General features: G+C 37.4%; 1 protein-coding gene across 3 annotated transcripts; it reads left to right on the top strand.

Annotated features, from left to right (window-relative positions):
• Window positions 1–12876: 12876 nt before the first annotated feature.
• LOC136687618 (ependymin-like) lies at window positions 12877–17801 on the top strand. 3 transcript variants are annotated; one of them, XM_066662126.1, is made up of 7 exons: window positions 12877–13037; window positions 13463–13559; window positions 14210–14244; window positions 14561–14695; window positions 15483–15669; window positions 16162–16249; window positions 17614–17801. In XM_066662126.1, the coding sequence occupies exons 2-7, from the start codon at window positions 13484–13486 to the stop codon at window positions 17726–17728; spliced, it is 636 nt and encodes a 211-aa protein (XP_066518223.1). In that variant the 5' UTR covers window positions 12877–13037; window positions 13463–13483; the 3' UTR covers window positions 17729–17801. The 3 variants fall into 3 exon arrangements, with proteins under 3 accessions (XP_066518223.1, XP_066518222.1, XP_066518221.1); XM_066662125.1 differs by having other exon boundaries at window positions 13443–13559; XM_066662124.1 differs by having other exon boundaries at window positions 13388–13559.
• Window positions 17802–21816: the final 4015 nt, after the last annotated feature.

Raw genomic sequence — 21816 nt, 5'->3', positions numbered from 1 at the left:
TTTAAATAAAATTGATTAATATAGAACACTGATGTAGCCTTTGTGGTACTCATGCAATGTTAAAAATGTACATTTTTAATACATATTTAGATACATCATTGATAATTACAATGATGAGGATGAAAACCTTTATTTTGTTGGTGCAGTACCCTCAAAACAAGCAAAAGTGGAAAACCTGAAACAGAATTCAAACATAAACAAACCAAGACAAAACCCATCATGATTCATAAAGGTGCATTTTTTTTAAAACTTTATTGATGTTTTAAAGCAAAAAAGCTACATCTATGATTGCTGTTCATCAAGCAAAGCTTACTAATTTTAATTAACATCATTAAATAGACCAAAACTGTGTGGTGTGTTAGAAAAGAGCACAAAAGTGTGTAGAAAAGTGTCTGACAACTTTTTTAACATGACAAAATTGTGTAATTCACAATGTGGAAAAGTTATACATAGATCTTCAGTGTATGCTGAGTGTGAGGAATTCTCCTTACAAATGTCTCACAGTGTACTAGAATATTAATACATTTTGTTTTAATAATAATAATAATAATAATAATAATAATACATTTTTATTTGAAAGCGCCTTTCAAGAGATCCAAGGACACTGTACAATAGATAATAAAAAGAAAAAGGAAAATGTTAATAAAAGGTAAATACACATACATACATACATAGACACATACATAACCATAAAGACATACACATATTATCATCCATATGCTAGTTTAAAAAGATGAGTTTTGAGCCAATGAAGATGACTTAGGACTGGAGTAATATGCTCCCATGATCTTGTATGGGTCAGCACCCTAGCAGCAGAATTCTGCACATACTGCAGCCTGCTCAAAGCCCGAGCAGGGAGGCCACAAAACAGAGCATTGCAGTAGTCGAGTCTGGAAGTCACAAATGCATGGACTATGGTCTCAGCAGCAGTGAAAGAGAGAAAAGGGCGAACCCTAGAAATATTTTTAAGGTGGTTGAAGGCTGTCCTACATGTTGTTAATAGGTGATTCAAATGATAATGTAGAATCAAAAATTACTCAGATTTCTCACTAGTGTTGAGGTAGAGACAACAAAACCAGGGATACAAACAGTATTGTCACTAAGCCTCCTGACTGTTGCAGGAGAAGCAATTATGATGGCTTCAGATCTTTTATTATTTAGGCTCAGGAAGTTCTCGATCATCCAAGCCCTCACATCAGTTAAGCAATTCAGCAAGGCACTAGGTGGCAAGCTGTGAGAAGGTTTTGTACAAATGTATATCTGGACATCATCAGCAAAACAGTGAAACTGCAGCCCATGATGTCTAATGATGTTACCAAGAGGAAGGATGTACAAAATAAAAAGCAGGGGCCCAAGATCAGAGCCCTGGGGGACACCATGTGACAAGGAGAATGTGTCAGATCGAAAACTTCCCATTGAAACAAACTGCTGCCTACCAGAAAACAATACAATTGAAACCAAGCTAATGCAGTACCAGTTATGCCAAACACATTTTTGAGCCGAGTTAGTAAAAGGCTATGACACACTGTATCAAATGCTGCAGTAAGGTCCAATTGGACAAGAAGACTCAGCAGTCCTTGGTCAGCTGACATCAACAAGTCATTGACAACCCTAACAAGAGAATTTCAGTGCTGTGATACCTCTTAAATCCTGATTGGAAGACCTCAAACAGATCACATGATTCAATATGTTCTGTTAACTGAGCAGCTACTGTTCCCTCCAACAGTTTAGCAAGGAAAGGGAGATTAGAGATGGGCCTATAATTTGCGAGATTCTCAGGATCTAAGTCAGGCTTCTTGAGAACTGGAGTAATAGCTGCCAGTTTCATAGAAGCTGGGACCATTCCTGAACTAAGTGAAGCATTGATAACCTTGGTAATAAGAGGACAGATAAATGGAGAACAGGCTTTCACCTGCTGTGTTGTTAAAGGGTCTAATTGACATGAAGTTGCCCTTGAGAAATTAATAATCTGTGAAACATACTATTGGTTTACAATATTGAAGGTAAAAAAATAGCTGCTGCTGAACTGGAACCATAGGCAAACTTTTCACAGGGCTCAATAGCTTATTGACAGTTGAAAAGAGAGCTCTAAAGTTACCGTGGGCACTATGAATAACATCAGAATAATAGTGTTTTAGCTTCCTGTAGTTTTTCCTTATAAAACAAGACATGATCACTGTAAGCAAGGGCATGCAAAATCAGGCCAGTTCTGTTTGAAAGACGTTCAAGCTGACGACCAACAGCTTTTCTTTTCTTCTTCTGATGAACATGCTGCTTACAGAAGAACAAAACTTGGTAACACTATATTTTACAGTCTACATCTAAATAACTACGTAAATATTAGCTGGTAACTAATTATGCTTAAGTAATAACAAAAGTCATTTGTAAGTGTAGTTTATTTTCAGTATTGTGAAGAAGACACGAAAAAAGACTTATATGCCAACACCATTCTTTCGTTGCAAACTAATCAGGTTTATTACAATGAAAAGAACAGCATCTTAACAAGTCCAATGGACAGCTTGCTGAGAAGTTAGCCAATGTCTTCTGACCTCAGTCCATAGCTCCTTCGTTTATATAGGTTGGTTGTTTTTGTGAAAATAAAGTAAACATGTTTACTAAGGTAAGCATCTTATTCACTTAATCTTATCTGTCTTGGACTGAGAGAGACCCATGTCTAGTGAGTCCTGGACCTTTAGACCAGGGACCCCTAATCGAATGATAACAATCCTTTAAAGAAATCATGTGGTATTTTAGACACATTTGCACATGTGGCAAATCTCTATGTACAATAAATTATACTCAATAACTTATGCATATGAGGACATTAAATTATATGTCATTTGCAAAATATACTTCATAAGCAAGCTGAGAAATGCTTTATAAATGTGTTTTTAGCATGTATAAATAAGATCCAACTTATATAAAGCCTTTATTGACTCACAATAATACATTTATACAGAATTTCTACTTGTTTACAAATGATATATTTGTATTTATCAGGGCTTTATTTACTGTTTGTTAATAGATAATTGTTCTTCAGAAGCAGATGTTAAACAAAGTGTTTCTCAATCCATGGCAAATTATTTAGAGGCTTTTGTGTAAATGTTTTGTGTAAATTTATTGAGTGGATTTATATTAGTGTTCCACTGCTCCAAAGCCCAATGTTGGGGTGTTATACTGCTTTAGCTGACACTTGGCATTGAGCAATGTCCAGCTGCTATAGAGTTTAACATGCGATACTTCTCTATGAAGTCTATGGTGCAGTCTGTGTCCACAATGTGTAAACTTTAAAGCAGCAGAAATCACAAATTCCATAAATGTACAGATAATTTGTCTACATATGATTCCCCTCACTCACTCTCTGTGTGTCTCCTTCTCAGCATGTGATATATGAGATCAATTATATATTATATTATTTTGAGAAATAAATAAAATACTAGAAAGCTTGTAATAGGTTGTTTTTTAAGGATGTTGGCCCTGACAAAAATGTATCTTTTTAAAAATAAATTTTTAGCTGAAAGTATGTGATTATCTTCAGAATTTGGTTTGTCCAACAGTTGTTCATCACAGCACAGTGAAGAAAGCAACATGTAATTTATTTTGTGTGCTTCTCCCTAACCACAGCTTCAGAATAACAATGTAAACGGCAAAGCCCAGTGGTTACCTACATTTTTGTGCAGTGCCCCACTTTTGTAGATTTATTTGAGACCCCACTCAAAGTTCATGTAACAGCTAGAAACGAGTGTGTATTACCCTAAGTTCTAAGAAGGGCTATTGTTGATCTCAGCAAGCATTTCAATACCAACCCATGAATCATGAGAGACATGAGACCATGTGACCTTACGTATCCGGAGATGGACAGGGAGCATGTCGTTGTAGGTTGCAGCCGCGGGCATTCCTTTGCTCTGCCTGTTCAAACACAGCGATGGACGGGATAGCTGGGAGCATGTCGCTGAAACGCGGTGCTTTCCTGCGTGGGCCTTATAGCGTTGCAGACGCGGGCTTTCCTTTTCTCTCAAGTCTTCCAGATACAGCCGTCAGAGCTGGTGGCGTTCTAAAGGTCTCTGTGGGGATTTTCTGTCATCGTTGATCTGCCGCCTTGTGAAAGAGAGACATACCCATGCAGGTCTTTTCTGAGGGTGCGTGCAGCCTTCTCCGTCGCTGGTCTGGAGGTGTTTTCGTCCCTTTGAGGGTCAGAGGTCTAGTCTCCTCCAATGCTCTGGATGTGGCATTGAATTTTTGCTGGAGTTAAACCATAGCTCTTCTAACTATAGTTTTTTATTAGAGATAAGAATTAAAATAGAAGAATCTGTTCTTTCTGGACCATGAGGGGCCCAAGACTGTTGAAGAGAGCCATGAGAGAGCCTGCGCCTGCAGAGACACCTGCAGAGCAGGGAAGCTCTCTGACTACCCTGTCTGAGAATCATTGTCTGCTGAAAGCAGGAGAGAGACATTCTTCAGAAAAACGTCTTCCTCTCCAAAATTCTCAAAGAGTGTGTTAAAAGAGTGAGCCTAAGTGTGGTGTGTGATTGGCTTTTACCAGAGTTTAGAAAACCTGCCTTTAATACCGATTGGATAAGACTGGATCCTCTCTTGCTCCTGATTGGCTGCTTCATGTACCTTGGTAGTGACATCACATACAATTTATGACCCATGACATGACAAAGGTTTAAAGAGACCATCTCCTTTAAATGAATCTCCAAGATTTTGAATCATACTTTAGAAATATAAAAGATTAGATGTTAACACAAAGTAGTATCATTAAGACAACCATGTTTTACATAATTATTAACCAACTACACACATAGTATGTGGTTACCTTGGTTCTACATACATTCATATTAATAAAAATGACTTTAAACACATGTAAATTAATCCCACCCATTTTGATTGTCCAAATGGAATTAATTTTAAACAGCTCTGCACATATGTATCTTGTATTCCATGTAAGAACTTTGGGATGTTTGAGTCTGTTAGAGTTAACAGTCTTTAAAAAGGTGTAAGAGGACATGGAATAAGTTTCAATCAAAATTGAGTCTATGTGTCACTTTGCATTCTTTTCTTGACCCTGTGGGTCCTTAAGTCATAAAAAAGGGTCCTTGGTGGGGGTTTTACGAGTCTGGCTGGAGGTTTATCACACCTTCCATCTGCTTGTGTGGCGATGTCTCTGAAATGAGCTAAAGTTTGGGTATTTAAAATAAAACTCTCAGAAAGTCAAATTTCATATTAGGAATTAATACATATTCATCATATCATACTGCAGAGTCTTTCACAAAGAAATGTTGGGAATTACTTTGGAGAGTGAAGATGGCCAACCTTCAAAGAATGGTCAAAACCCAACAAACTTTGAAATACAAAGTCCAAGACGTTCTCAAGGTAGCAGCAATTTGGGATCATCTGGAGAGTCTTTTGAACTTGTTAATCCGTCACTTTGCACAAAAGCAGAAGACGATGCTAATGTTGTTCATCACAAGATTACAAATGGATCACAAGCATCTGTCCAAAATAATCAGAATGGACACAAATGGAATGATCAAAATAGTGTACCAGCTTCTACTTTGTCAGCTGGAGCCTTGGTAAAAGAAGCCTTGAGCAAGACCTTTGCACTGACTTGAAAGGTATCGAAGACGATAAAATCCCCAACAACAGCATGAGAAATGGAGAAAACACAAGAATATCTTCAAGGTCTTTCAGCAGTTGCCTGGGCTCTTTGTGGCAGAGTATATCCTTCTCCAGATCTCCTCAAAATGACGATTTAGCTAAGATCCTAAAGGATAAGTCTGTAATCGATCAAATTTGTGAGACTGTATCGAGTGAGGATGGTCCTGACAGTCCTTTTGAGTTGATAAGCCTCAACTGTGCTACACCCATTAGCAAAGGAGGCCAAACCACATCATTTCAGACAAGTGATGTTATCAAATGCCAAATTAAAGATGAGAGTTCTATTAAGACTGCTGAAGATATAGAATATGCAGTTTCTCTTTTAAGAGATGGTATATCTGGTTTTGGTATAGCTCACAGCCATGCAATTTGGATGAATGCTAATAATGCCACGGCAAAGCCTCAAGAAGTTCATCCAGATCAAATATACTCAGGGAAAGGTCAAAGAAATTCATCATCAGTGTCTACTGACTCTTATGAAATGGTGCAGCTTGATGAGTCTGAACCCAAGAGAAGTCTGGAATTGTCAGCCTTGGCTCACAAAGCTATACATAAAAACCCTGCAGATTCTCCAAAGCAAAACATTCTGAAAGTTGTTCCACTCCTCGAAACTGAAGCAGACGACTGTAAACCTTGTTCATTATCTTCAAAACCTGTAGAGAATCTACGCAAAAAGGATGACAGCCAGTGTCCCTCTGACTATGGTTTTGACCAAATTACCTGTATAAATTATTGTAAAGGATGTTTCCAGGGTTGTGTCATGGGAAGTGAAGTTTTAAAAGAGCACGACTACAAGTCCCTCTTCTCAGGAGTGTGCCAAAGCTGCCTCTTGAAGAGAATGCCAGATAAAACCTTCAAACTGAGTGAACAGGGAAAAACTTCTCTGGTTTGGAAATACTGTGTTGACTATAGGACTAAACAAAAGGGTCTGACTGATTAGTAATACATCTCCTGTAGATTGCCACTGGAATTACAAAGTTATTAAAGGAGTATATATAAATACTGCCACAGCTAACACTTATGTGTGCTGAAATAATATCACATGGAAAAAAGACTACTATTAAACTATTATAAACCAACGGCTCCTCCTAAAACTGAAGCCTACAACCAACAGAACTTCTTAAATCCCACACTGGACAAAGCTTGCTGGTGTGTGCATGGATTTTTCTAAGGAGGTTCCCAGTCTTCCTCCAGCTGTCATTTTATTGCACAACAGTGTTTTGATTACTTAGTGACTTGTGATTCTAGGAATACAGTGACATTTGAAGGAAAAATGTGTTGTTTAACATAGGATGCCAAAGTAATTTTTCAAATATCTAATTTTTTTCCTCACAGAGGAGGTCATCGTAGACCTGCAGGGTGAGTGATTTGTAACATTTATTTAGCCTGGATGGAGAATAATATTACATTGTTTCCCTGAATGGCTTATTTTAATATAAAATACTGTGTTATTTATTCCACAGAAACCTAAATTTCCAACAATTGCTTGATTAACTTTAAGCATAGTTCACAAGGAACTAAGCTCTAGCAATAATAAGAGTGCAAACATTATAAACAATTTACTAAAGCTATTACAAGGTACATATTTTGGGGAAAAAAAATTAATACATACTTGCTAAATTGTTGATTATAATTAATATCTTTTAATTGCTACTCTTACAGACAGATATAAAGAAATAAATCTATATCAGATCTGTGATCAGCTCATGTTGTTTTTTTGTGTGTTCTAAAGGCTGGGTGACGGCTAATGGTAAAGGCCTTGCATATCTGACGGATCCACAGATTCACTCACTCAGAAAACCCAGATCCTCTAGTAACTTCCACCAGAACTGCATCAATAAGCTCATGCTGCATCAGCATGGGGAACACTGCAACCCTATCTGCCTTGCTGCCTTAAAAACGCAAGGCAAGGCAAGGCAAGTTTATTTATAGAGCCCCTTCTATACAGAAGCAATTCAAAGCGTTGTACAGAAAAAAAAGTTAAATTAAAAGCCAGCATAAAATCACAAAAGTCCAATAAAACAATTACATAATGAGTAAAATGATTAAATGATTCAAAATGATTAAAACAATTTAAAATGATACAATAAAATAAAAGAAATAAAATGCCATTACAGAAAAGTCCAGAATATTTTAAATCGAGCTGTAGCTGCTCGAACAGGAATGTTTTAAGTCTTTATTTAAGTGTCTAATATCGGCGCACTTCTAATATTCTCAGTAAGCTGGTTCCATTTATGAGCGGCATAGTTGGTAAACGCTGCTTCTCCATGTTTAGTTTTGAACTGAGGTAGAACTAACTGACTAGTTCCTAAAGATCTGAGAGCTCTGCTCGGCTCATATTTCTGTAGCAGATCTGATAAATACGCTGGTCCTACCCCATTTAGACATTTATAGACCAGTAATAACAACTTAAACTCTATTCTGTAACAGACTGGTATCCAGTGTAAGGATTTGAGGATGGGGGTGATGTGATCTCTTCTTTTGCTCTGAGTAAGAACTCTGGCAGCTGCATTTTGAATCAGCTGAAGCTGTTTAATGGTCTTTTTTGGAAGTCCAGCTAAGAGACCATAACAGTAATCAATCCTGCTAGAAATAAAAGCATGGATAAGTTTCTCCAGGTCTGATTTAGTATGAAAATCTTACTGATTTTACTAATTTTACTGATGTATTTAAGATGGTAAAATGCTGATCTAGTAACCGCTTTAATATGACTACTAAAACTGAGATCTGAGTCCATTAAAACACCAAGGTTGCGAGACAGTTCTTTAGATTTGAGGGCCCTCGATTCTAGATACATAGCCAATCTTTGTTTCTCAGTGCCAAATAGCATAATCTCAGTTTTATCTTTATTCAGCTGCAGAAAATTGTGTTCCATCCAGTTAGTGATGTGTTCAAGGCACTTGCTTAATGAGTCAACTGGACCAGAGTCGTTTGGGGACAGGGCCATGTAAATCTGAGTATCATCTGCATAGCTGTGATAGGACAGCCCATAGTCTTGTAGAATCTGGGCAAGAGGAAGCATATAGAAATTAAATAAAAGTAGACCAAGAATTGAGCCCTGGGGGACACCACAGGTCACTGGCATGTTCTCTGAAATATTATTTTCAATTTCTACAAAGTAGTTCCTGCCTTCCAGGTAAGAAACGTACCATTTCAGGACTGTTCCTGAGAGCCCCACCCAGTTTGCGGGTCTATCTATAAGAATCTTATGGTCAATGGTATCAAAGGCAGCACTAAGGTCAAGAAGTAATAGAAGAGATACCTTTCCAGCCTCCGTATTTAAGCGAATGTCATTAATTACTTTGATTAGAGCAGTCTCATTGCTGTGATTAGACTGGAATCTGGACTGGAATTTGTCTAGCGTACTGTTTATGGACAAGAAACTAGTGATTCGCCTGAAAACTATTTTCTTAATGATGTTGCCAATGAATTGTAAATTAGAAATTGGTCTGTAGTTTCTTTTCTGAGATGATTCTAAATGTTTCTTTTTTAGAAGAGGCTTTACAACTGCAGTTTTTCGTGAGCTCTGAAAGACCCCCGATATGAGTGAGGTGTTTACAATGTGGAGTATGTCTGGTACTATAGTGTGAAACACACTCTTTAAAAATTTGGTTGGTAGTGTGTCAAGACTGCAAGTGGATAGTTTGTGATGATTAACTGTGTCAATTAAAATTTCATTATTAACAGTACTGAACTCATTTTAACTAAGGAGTTTTTATGAGGTGATCGAGAGGGTACAGACTCATTGTTGGATATAGATGTACTAATCACTTGTCTGATATTCTTGATTTTAGTGTTAAAAAATAATGCAAACTTGTTAATAATTTAGGGTCCATTTGTGTAGGTGAGTTAGTAAGTCTGTGGACCACGGTCAAGAGGATTTTACTGTTGTTAATGTTATTGTTGATGATACTAGAGAAATAGGATTGTCATGTTTGCATATTATCGTGTTGTATTGATGTAGTCTATCTTTGTAGATTTCTTTGTGAATATGAAGACTTGTTTTATGCCATCTGTGTTCTGCCTTGCGACATTCCCTCTTTTGGATTTGAACAACAGAGGCATTTCTCCATGGTGCAATCTCATACATAACACTGACAATTTTTGAATTAAAACTATTCAGCAGATCATCAACAGAGTTGGATCGTTCACATGGTGTAGTGCACATTTTACTCATGAAAAGTGTAGCTGTGCAGTCCTTTATAATCCTTTTCTTGACACAAACTCTTCTGTCCCTGATGACTGGTGAGGCCCAAATATCAAAGAACACACAGTAGTGATCTGACAACGCGACGCCCTTCACAGTTACTGATATGTTGAAACTCTGAGACCATGACAATGTATACTCCCTGTAACATGCTGTGAAAGGCCAAAAGAGTCCAATATGGCATGTTGTTCCTTGGTAAAACCAAGTCCTTGGGATTGTCAATATGTATGTTAAAGTCACCAGCAATAATAAAATGGTCAAAGTCAGTAGAATTAAAAGACAGCATCTCTGTATATTCATCAATAAAATTAGCACTGTACTTCGGAAGGCCTGTAGACAGTTACTAGTAATATCTGTGGTGTCCCTTTCAAAACTACACAGAGGTACTCACATGTTGTGAAGTCACCAAATGATAACTGCTTGCACTGAAAAAAACCATGGAACAGAGCAGCTAGACCTCCACCTTTTCTACTGGCACGAGATGCATATAAAAAATGAAAATCTGGAGGAGCCGACTCAAATAAAACAGTTGCACCACTACATTAATTTAGCCAAGTCTCTGTTAAAAGTATAAAATCAAGCCCATGTGCTGTAATAAAATCATTAATTAAGTGTTTGTTTGTGAGGGATCTGATATTTAAAAGAGCTAACTTAGTAACTCGTGCCACAGAATCTCTGTCTCACATTTTATTTGCTGTAGATTGACTTCATTCACAGAATGTGACCTGAAGTCCCTGATTCTTTAGATTACAGGCACCAAAGGTCCAAGCTTGTTTTGAAAACATGTACTGCTGACATAATCACTGCAGCAGCCAGGACCCGAAAAACATCACTTTTCCTCGTACACAGTAGCACAGATGGCACTGCAGCCCCATTTGGTGGTGTCACATTAAATACACTCACACATTTACATACATTTCACACAGTGGCATAAAGAATACTGTAGTCTAATATGATGTGCCATTTTAAATACAGTAGCACAAAGGATACTGCAGCTTAAATATTTTTGTGTATAGATTATAAAACCTCTTTGTGTAAAACTGAACATCTGTGTCAGAAATGGATGCACATTATAAAGTGACTGAAATCACTCAGTTATTACTAGGTTTAAATGACTATCCTTATTACTTTAATTATACTTTAAGTATAATCCTGTAACTGCTGCCATTCAGCAAGTGAAATATGTTTAATGTGTTTTAGTTTTTGACTATTATATTTGTAGTTGTCTTATTTTATTGTATTTAATCTTCCAGTGTTGTTAATTTTGCTTTTAATTATTTTAAGCATATTAAGTTCCTTTTGTATATGAAATGTGCCAGAAAGTTCTGGTTTCACACAAAAATACTATTATCTCTTTACTTTGTGTGCAAATTATTATGATCATTGAACAAATGCAAAAGGTCTGAAATGATACATTCTGTTGTATGACTGTAAGGTACAGACTTACATAATTTTTTTAATCCTGTATTGTTACCTTGAAGTTTTGAGGCTTTTTTGACAGCAGTGATGTACTTTATTTGTCTTTATTATTATTTGTCTTTACTATTATCTATGTCTTTATGACATCACTAACTATACATTCATGTTACTCACCCCATTCTATTCAAAATATCCAGTCCAGACTCTCATCACATGCATGTCTGCTTGTATTGAGCCCTTTGGATCTGATGTCCTCATAAATCACAGCAAAGATTGGAAAGCTGATCCAGAAATGGAAACAAATCGTTTACACAGTAGCTTTGTATTTTTTTAAGTGTATGTTTAGGGGTATTTTTCGGAGCAAGCCTGGGAACAGGTGCATTTACTGGGTCAATGCCCCATTAAAGCTTTACAATGTTCGTTGTGTCTTTAGAGGCAAGTGAGAAATTAACATTAATACTTCACTGGAGTGTTTTCATGCAACACTGCCTGTATTCTAGTCTAGGAATGTAATTATTGAAAATAATTTCCTCAATTGTTTTGCATTTTTGATTCACAAAAGGGTTTCAGATCCTCATCCTCTCATTTATTATAGGAAGAATATTTTGCAACACCTATATCACCCATGACCAACAAAAAAAATACAAGTTTACTACATTTTTCATAGTCAATAGTTGGAGGTTGAAATTTTTGTAATAAAAGAATATTTTTAATACACATATGAACATACACTAAACAACATAGGATATTAGATACAATAATCATTCTAAGTTGTTCTCAGCATGCTATGATGGATGTTTTTTATTTGTAGATTTTAGATAAAGTTTATAAATGTTATTTTAAGCTTTGATTCAACCAGAAAAAATCCTTGCTACATTTCAGGAAATAATGTTGAATTTCGTTAAGTTTTATTTTATAGTTTTAAACTGCAAATAATTTTTATTTCTATTAGCAGTTGTTAAAAGTTAAAAGTCAGTCCTGTGTGGTATGACCTTGCCTTTCCTTTCTGTTTTCATACTCTGCATTCATGTGATGTTTTCAATGTCTCAGTGTGTGTAGATGAAGAGAGTTGCATTTGTTATGTTCTTTCTTACTGAGAACTTAATTTTTGTCAAGATTAAAGTAAAATGTATTTTTTCTGATGAAGAAACTGTGAAATATAGATGAGAATGTTCACAACAAATAAACTACAGAGATATTACATAAGAATTTAAACTAATTGGACAAGAAACCAGCTCGAAAAAATTAATCACGGAAAAGGTTTTATCAAGAAAACAACCCCAAACAACTCAATAGTGGTTTATAAAAGGGGAAGATACTTGAATGTGTGAGTAAATATTTTAATATGTATTTTTTTAAAATAATCTATGCTAAGTGACATATAATAAAGCATTTTAAGTGACAAAAAATAAGTTTGTCCTTTACTGTATTTACAACATATATATTTGGGGACTTTATTGCTTGTTGCAGCTCAAATGCACCTGTGGCCAACTGGAATGCAAAAATTGTACGCAACGTGGACTAGTCAGCTGACGGGGTCGGACTCATTTAGAGCATGACAGCACTTTGCAAACAGAGCCTTATCTTAAACCCACACACAATTATAAAAACTTTAGAGTAACTTCAAGAGATTGAGTTTACAATGTTGCAATAAGTCAGGCCTCGGAAGGATTATTTAAGGAGGGGAAAAGCATCGAGTTTACCTCCAAAGACACACAGAAAGAAAGAAGTAACGAGAAAGGATTTAAAGGTAGGGCTAAATAACTTTAGGTAAAAACATTTAATTGCAATTAATTTTACCAAAGAAATTACTTTAAATGACAGCAGCAGGTATTTTTTGGACAAAGCTTGACTGCTGAATGTTCTTAAGTAATGTGGGTTATATTTAAAGGAGCAAGTTATTTAATCAGTGCAACATTGTTGAAAGTGAATAATTGTCCTTTTTTCTATAAACTGCAACCGTCATATAATTAAGTATTAAATTTCATTGTAGTCCCTGATTAAACCAGTTAATGCTCAAGAGCATACATTTATCTGCGATTATCTCTGGTAAATTCAAGCCACTTAATGTCAGTATAATTTGTACTTCATAATGTGCAGGAAAAATCATTGGAGAAAATCAATGACTATCACTGACAAGCTGTGGTTTTGATAGAAAAACATTTCATCTGTCAGCCCTACTCTCAGGCTGAAACCATGAACTACCTGCTGGGGGTCGCTCTCGTGGGGATTTTGGCAGGAAACTGTTTGGCAGTGAAACCTCTTCCCTGCAGTAAGTAATGAACAAGATAAACATTTTATTATACTCTCTTTTCTTCTGTAATGTGTAAGTAATAGATGTATATTTTATTTTCAGTCATAAATGAGATGATATTCTCACAGAAGGGTGGACACAAACATCTGTGGATGTGAAGCGAGAGTGGAGCTTGATGTTCTCTCTCAAACATGAAGCTTTAGACCTGTTTAATTGATGGGACCATTTTGGGGAGACATTAGTTTGCACCACTTTGAATCATTTAATTATTTTTTAAATCCATATGCAGGTGGATTATTTTCTGTCTAATCTTCAGTAATATCTCTTAAACAAGAGGATTCCCTCCGGTTTTCTATTTACTTCCTTGTAAATGTTTGCCTTAATGTGAGCTTCTGCCAAGACAAACTATTTTTATGGAGTCTTACTTCCCAATAAAAAAACAGCACTTACCTACAATAAGCCAAATAAAATAGTTACATTTAACATTATATTACTGATAGTAAGCCACTACTGGTGTTTTTATCTGATCCCAGTGCAGTGTGGTGTGTGTGGGGGAATGTAGCTGAGTTCAGCCACTTTAAAAGAATCCTTAACAAATTCTACTGCAGGTGTAAATCTGTGGTCAATGTAGTATTTTTTTCATATGATCAATGTTTGTTATTTCACAGAGTCTCCTCCAGAGGTCGAGGGAAGTTTCATGGTGGTGGGTAGATCTCCTCACATCTTGCAAAAAGGATCAATATAAGTCAGAATTATTTGTACAGTGCTGTTATTTCATCATTTTCAGTATCAGAGAAAAGAGCAGAATAACACATTTGACGTACATTTGCTCAGAATTTAATATGGAAGGAGATTTCAGAAACTCCTGATATTTTCAGCATTCTCTCCTGAGCGCATAGTACTCTAACGACTTAACAATAAAAATAACAAAAAGGTGGTCTCTGACATTTGTCCAGTTATGTAGATCAGCATTGTTTGTTTATAGATCACTATAATTAATCTCTCTGTCTCTCTCCCAGACAACTCCTAGTGGTGAGTTCTTTTCACTGGGGAAGTACTTCTATGATGCAAATGGTCAGCGCGTCCGCTTTGAAAGCGCTGGACAATACAAGAATGACTCCTTTAAATCAGATGTTCTCTTACTTTATAAAGAGGTAAAATGCTTTGTGTGTTCTGGGAAACTGTGTAGAGGAACCTGATTTCTTATTTCACTTCCCGTCTTTAACCTTTTACATTTAGTTCATTGTTCAGTTCGTCTCATTGTTATACAAACATACTGTATGTGTAGGATGTCATCCACATGTACTTCCCAAAAAAGAATGAGATTCCCGTTACAAACCAAAAGCATGAACGCTGCAGTAGTTGCTGCCCAAAGAAAATCACGTATCTGTATTTTTCTTTAACAAAAGCCTTTAAGATTGATAAACCCTGTTTGACCAAACTTGGCAGACACCTTCTCATCAGGTTTTTCTTGTTAAGGGTTTACATCAGGTGCTTGTTCCTCTTTACTACAGCACCAGCTTCTACTCTTCTGGGAAGGCTTTGCTCTAAATTTCAGTACATTGCTGTGAGAATCTGATGGCATTCAGTCACATAAACATTAGTGAGGACAGGTACTGATGCTGGATGATTAGTTACAGATCCAAACTACCCCAAATGTATTGAATGGAATTATATTAGGGTTCCACTGCTCCAAAGCCCAATGTTGGGGTGTTATACTGCTTTAGCTGACACTTGGCATTGAGCAAGACCTTAGGCTTATGTTCAGCTGCTGTAGAGTTTAACACAAGATGCTTCTCTATGAAGTCTATGGTGCAGTCTGTGTCCACAATGTGTAAACTTTAAAGCAGCAGAAATCACAAACTCTATAAATATACAGATAATTCTTCTACACATGAATCCCCTCACTCACTCTCTCTGTGTTTCCCGTCTCCTTCTCAGCATGTGATGTATGAGATCAATTCTGAGAATGAGACCTGCGTTAAGAAAGAGCTAAAGGCCACCTTCCACCCCATAGAGATCCCTGAGAAGGCCACTCATCTGGGGCAGGTGACTCTGGGGAGTCTCTCAGAGCCAGGAGAGGGTCTGCTGGTGAACACCTGGACTGGAGAAATACCTAAAACCCAGGGTACACACACACACACACACACACACACACACACACACACGGGGACAGCATTAGAGAAGCAATAAGTGATTTCCCCAATGTTTATTGTTCATAGCATAATTTAAACTTGGCCACTTTCATACTGAGCATAAACTGGTTCATTCAGAGACTACAAAGCATGAGAGTTACATACAAATAAAAATATTTGCTATGTTTTTGGGGTAAAAATCTCTGATTGCTCCTTTGACAAACCCAAACCCATTTTCACCTTAAGTCTTCCTAGCTGGGCAAAATCCTGTATCTCCTATATTTTTCTTTAAAATTTTGCATAATTAAAGGCAAAATGAAGAACCAAATCTCCTTTACATTGTGTAACAATTTCATGACTATTGTATTGTACCAAATAAAATGATTTACTTATAACTCTACATTTTGAAGATGATCATTTGTTCTGAGAGCAACCTTATCCTTAAGTAAAAATCTTAAAACAAACATATTTACCTCTTCTTCTAGGTAAATACTTCCTGACATTTACTGACTCTGGCTGTCTCCCCGTCTCCACTAACTACCACACACAGAAGACTGGCTGGATAACGACCAGGTAATAATCTGTCACAAATAAAGAGACATTTTATAGTTATTCAGATGTATACTGAATTAATTTGTTGGTTTGTTTGCAATATTCGCCTGTTTTTTCAGCTTTTCCAACATCAGTGAGGAAAACTATTAAAATATCACATGACCTTAAATGAGAAATATGAAGAGAAATACATAAAATACTAGAAAGCTTGTAATAGGTTGTTTTTTAGCTTGTTTTTTAAGGATGTTGGCCCTGACAAAATTGTTTCTTGTTAAAAATAAATTTCTAGCTGAAAGTATGTGATTATCTTCAGAATTTGGTTTCAGTCCAACATTTGTTCATCACAGCACAGTGAAGAAAGTAACATGAAATTTGTTTTGTGTGCTTCCCCCTAACCACAGCTTCAGAATAACAATGTAAACTGCAAAGTCCAGTGGTTACCTATATCTTTGTGCAGTGCCCCACTTTTGTAGATATATTTGAGACCCCACACAAAGTTCACGTATCAGCCAGAAACGAGTGTGTCTATGCGCATGAACTTGCACGTGGGCCATGTTCAGACTACACCACTGCCGCCCACTCCCAGTGTTTGCAGTGCTCAAACATGCCTCATGCGTTTTCTTTGCTCCACTCCCCTGCACACACACTGGTGTAGTCCACAAGGTCACACATTAAACTAATAGCTACATTATATTGCATATAGATGGATTCAAACTGAGCTGTGCGTAAAGCAACAACCAGCGAATACCAGACACAGTACAAAGGAAAAACAAATGGAAAATGCTCAAAACACTCCCATGAATGACAATAAGTATCAGCAGTGAACCCGCCTGCTGTTGAGGCCTTCTGTAATTTGTTGCTTTACTCTTATCTGAGGAATATTTTGTTTTTTTTTGTTTCCGAACGAGTCCCTGGATCTGTTTACAGATCACTTGTGTCCTCCACTTACACCATTTACTGCATACACTTCATAATTCAAACTAGGAAACATCACTTCTTGTTGTCTGTTAGGAATGTTTAACTTACTGAGAGCATGTGTGTTGCCTAACCCCGTTTCTCAGACTCAAACTGCATCTGAATTCTCCCATACTTTCTACATAGTGCTCTACCTCAGTTAAATCTTACCTTATTCATGCAAATACTGCACTGTGTGTCCAGTTGTGTTTACCTGACTCCCAAATGTATCTTTCTTAGACTCCCCATGCATTGACTGCGTGCGGGGAGTCAGTATTTTTTTTAAAGGCATATGTGTACTACTTAGGTGTAAGGAAAGATCTGGGTTGCAGCCTGAAATATTTATATTTATATTTCACAGATTAAAAAGTGTTAAAACAAGTTAAAATTTTATATGATCAAATTCACACTCCATTTTCTGTGTTTTGCAGCATCTTTAACAACATTGTGGGGATAAAAGACCCACGTCCTTTAACTCCTCCTTCATTCTGTACCAACGCTACAATGGAGATGGCGAATGCAGATTTCTTCAGCTTCTTCTTCTGAAATACAAAACACCAGCACTTTAAATAACACAGCTATTTGTATTAAACTCATTAATCAATGCTGTAAAACTAATCCGGATCAGTCTAAAGACATTTGAAATTATTAAAAAGTTTAATCAAAATTGTTTTTATCCCATTTGTCCTACCAATCATCATTTGTCCCCAGTTCCACCCTGTTAGTTAGGACTGCCCACTCACACATAATGCCTCCAATCTGGGAGGGTGAAGGCAAGTACATGCTTTCTCCAAGACACGTGAAATCAGACACTGACTTGTGTTGAGCTGCTGCCGACCTGCACCCTGCTAATCCACAAAGAGATGCCAATTATTCTCTTTTGGACTCCCAGCCCTAGAGGGCTGGGGATTGAACCATATATGAGGCATTTCTTAGACCACTGCACCAGTTCAACTGATTTAAATTTAAATGTATTTACATCATAACACATTACGCTGCTGTTTTTGACCCATCTCCATTTCTTTATTTCTAAACACACGAAAACTTCAAAAAGAAATCTTTGAACTACCTGGTTTGTTTGAATGCATATCACACCCTAGTGTTTGGTGTCTGACTGTGTTGGTTTCTGAGGTTATAAGTACTGGGGACTAGTTTCACATTCTTAAATTACTGCTTGCACTGATTTTTTTTTTCTTTTAAACAAACATAGCACATTTAAGCTAGCTTATATATATATATATATATATATATATATGGTTAAGTACCTGGGTTTTTTCCGGTGATGTCCACCACCCTGACCCCTGCACTCATTTTCAGCAGGTTGTTGAGGAACAGGTCAGTTTTGCGATACAAAGACCCTGCTGCTCCCTCAGTCAGAGCACCGTCCTTAATTCTCTGAGACAAGTTCGGGGTGTTGAGAGGAGGAAGAGATGTCAGCTGAGCCTTCATCTTCTCAGTCTGCAAGAAAACAATCAGCAGATATGAAATTTATAAATAAGCAATTATACATTTAAAATATGTTGTTTCAAACCCATAAGGACATTGTGATTCAAAGAATGCACTGACATTTTCATGAAAAATTGAAATATAGCTTTTAAATATATCTCATATATTTAAGCATAGTGTAAACACCTTTCTTTACACAGGGTACGATAGCAGAAATATTCAAAAGTGATATTCATATATATTTATACAGCTAAGACCTTGGGTTTCTGATATGGAAGTGACCACTCTTATTGCTTTAATAGAGTGGAATGAGAAGTTTATCAATGATTAAATAAGACTCCACGTGTGTGTTTGTGTGACCTTGAGTCTGTAGTTTTCGTTTTTCAAGTGTTTGATGGCGAGTCTCCCGCAGCTTCACTGACCTTTAAACAGTGTGGACGCTGAGCATCCACAGAGTTCAATAGCGAAGCAGTGAAGTGCAGAGAAACGAGATGAGTCATTGGATAAATGCTGGGCTTTGTCCCACCCATCAGATGCTCAGCATCTCTGGGGGTCTATGGGGCAGTGGGCTGGCCTCGGCTGGCCCGGATGCTGAGCTTCTGCATGATGATTGGATGATCTGTCTAAGGGTGAATCCCTTTTTGATTGACAGCGAAATGAGCGAATCAGCGATCCTTTGGTGTAAACATCCATGGGAGCATTAAATTTTCATTCTGTTCTGAGTTGAACCAGACTTTCTTAATCCTCTTAGCAGCATATTCTTTGTTAAAAACGACTAGTGACAAATCGAGCTTCTATTTCTGATGGTTTTTTTGTAGCTGCTTGTGTTTGGAGACTGACTTCTATCACTCTTTCTGACTTCTATCGCAGTTTCTGTCCAGCGGGTGGTGCTAAGCCCCTCCGCCATCACAAAGCACTCACAGGCGGACACACTTCACATGGGCCAAGGCCGCTTAAGCAGCCTAGCTTTGCTGGCCATTGAGAGGACACTAGTCAAGTCCCTGGAAAAGACACCTTGTAGGTACGACAGGGTCACAGATCATTTTCTTTAAAACGAACGGAGGGTAGAATTTACGTATAAATAAACCTACACATTTTATGATGTAGGCCGAAATTAAGCTTCCTTGAAAGACCAGCATCCGCCACTGGTGTTAGGTCATAAACAATAGAACCAAAGACAAGAAGGGTGTTGGTTAACAATCAGCTATAGCCTTCTACTCCCAACCTTAGTTCTTCTATCTCTTTTCCCCTCTTCCTTCCATTACCTTCCACAGTTACGCAGATGACACACAGTTATACATATCAGCCAAACCAGATGACAAACCTACATTAAAGAAAATGGAGGACTGTGTTAAAGAAGTGAAGCATTGGATGTCATACAATTTCCTTCTGCTAAACAGCGACAAAACCAAGGTTCTCCTTCTAGGTCCAAAACCTGCGATAAATAAGGTATCAGATTTAATACATAATTTTGACTTACCTGTTCTCCCTAGCTCATCAGCTAAAAATCTGGGTGTTATAATTGATTCAGATCTATCATTTGATCAGCATATATGTAACATTACAAGAATAGCTTTCCTACATCTTCGGAACCTCGCTAAGTTAAGAAATTCCTTATCCCTCCCAGATGCGGAAAAATTAGTTCACGCTTTTATTTCATCAAGATTAGATTATTGCAATGCACTTTTATCAGGATGCTCCAGCAGAAACTTGAGTAAACTCCAGTTAATTCAAAATGCTGCAGCCAGGGTCCTCACTAAAACTAGAAAATTTGATCATATCAGTCCAGTCTTATCGGCCCTTCACTGGCTTCCAGTTAAATTCCGTATTGATTACAAAATTCTTTTACTCACGTATAAATCCTTATATGGTCTTGCCCCTGAATACTTGCAAGACCTCATCACACACTATGAACCACCAAGATTACTCAGATCTCAGGGCGCCGGCCTCTTACTAGTACCCAGAATTCATAAGACGTCAGCGGGGGGGAAAGCCTTCTCCTACAAAGCCCCTCAGCTCTGGAACAATCTTCCAGCTAGTGTTCGGGACGCAGACACAGTCACTATGTTTAAGTCTAGGCTCAAAACACACTTGTTCAGTTTAGCCTTTGGCAACTAACCTCTGTCTAGTTTAAGGTTGTCATTTCAGGAACCCATGGACATGGAGAATCAGGGTAAACCTGGATGATGTGCTCACAATTTCTCTTGCTTGGAACGAAAGGATGTCTTTGCCTGAGCTCCTTCTGGTTTCCCTCCTCCCAGTCTGTTACAGTCAGATCCGTCACTACACTAAAGAAAATATTCACATGCTCTTATTCTCTGCTGCACTCAACTCAACTAACTGCTTCCCTTTTACTGTTTTACTGTTTTCTGAGAGAATGGTGGCCCACTGATGGAAGATTGTTTGCTGGATTCTCCTGCAGACCAGACCAGACCAGCTGCTCACCTTATTATTATTATTATTATTATTATTATTATTATGTAGCATAATGACACTTCATTGGTGATCATTTAAAATTCAATCTATAGTTTGATCAGAGGAGGATGGGTCCCCTTTGTGAGTCTTGGTTCCTCCCAAGGTTTCTTCCTCCAGCCTCGAGGGAGTTTTTCCTTGCCACTGTCGCCTTCGGCTTGCTTGCATTGGGCTTTGATTTAAATGTTCTGTTTTGAAACTGTGAAGCTGCTTTGTGACAACGTCAGTTGTAAAAAGCGCTATACAAATAAATTTGATTTGATTTGATTTGATTCCTCTCACTCTTGAGCAGGCAACAAGCTTCTAACCAGACTGAGTCCCTCATCGTTAATTATTGTAGAGTGTTTATCCTAGATATACATTTTTTATCAAAAAATCATGAGCATTTCTCCCGGTAGGATGGCCCCGCTGCTCATTCTCCTGATCATTGGCTTCCTAGGATCCATCGTACTCGCTGAAGTGATTGAACCGGGTCCTGACTCAGGGATAATAATGAAAGACCAGCCAGGACTGCTAGTCACTAATTGTCACCTACATACCCAGAGTATTTGTACGGTTGAATCACGCCAGTTACTATGTGTGTATAATTGTCTTTTCTGTCTGGATATGTATGTGTTATTGAACATTCTGTTTTGCTTCAGCTGATCCATCTGATTAGCAGTGCGCCTGTCTCTTCTTCCTGTGTTGCTGCTTTTCTGAACTTACTCATATTGCCT

The sequence above is a fragment of the Hoplias malabaricus genome, chromosome 2 (assembly GCF_029633855.1).
Source record: "Hoplias malabaricus isolate fHopMal1 chromosome 2, fHopMal1.hap1, whole genome shotgun sequence".
NCBI classification, from domain to species: domain Eukaryota; kingdom Metazoa; phylum Chordata; class Actinopteri; order Characiformes; family Erythrinidae; genus Hoplias; species Hoplias malabaricus.
Note: the sequence above shows the minus strand (reverse complement) of the source record. Positions and strands in the feature narration are given on the sequence as shown.

Excerpts from the sequence above, each read along its gene's own strand:
- LOC136687618 (XM_066662126.1), top strand. The coding sequence starts at position 13,484 with ATGAACTACCTGCTGGGGGTCGCTCTCGTGGGGATTTTGGCAGGAAAC. Across the intron at positions 14,245-14,560 it reads TCGAGGGAAGTTTCATGGTG|ACAACTCCTAGTGGTGAGTT; the intron begins GTGGGTAGATCT and ends TCTCTCTCCCAG. Across the intron at positions 15,670-16,161 it reads AGAAATACCTAAAACCCAGG|GTAAATACTTCCTGACATTT; the intron begins GTACACACACAC and ends CTCTTCTTCTAG.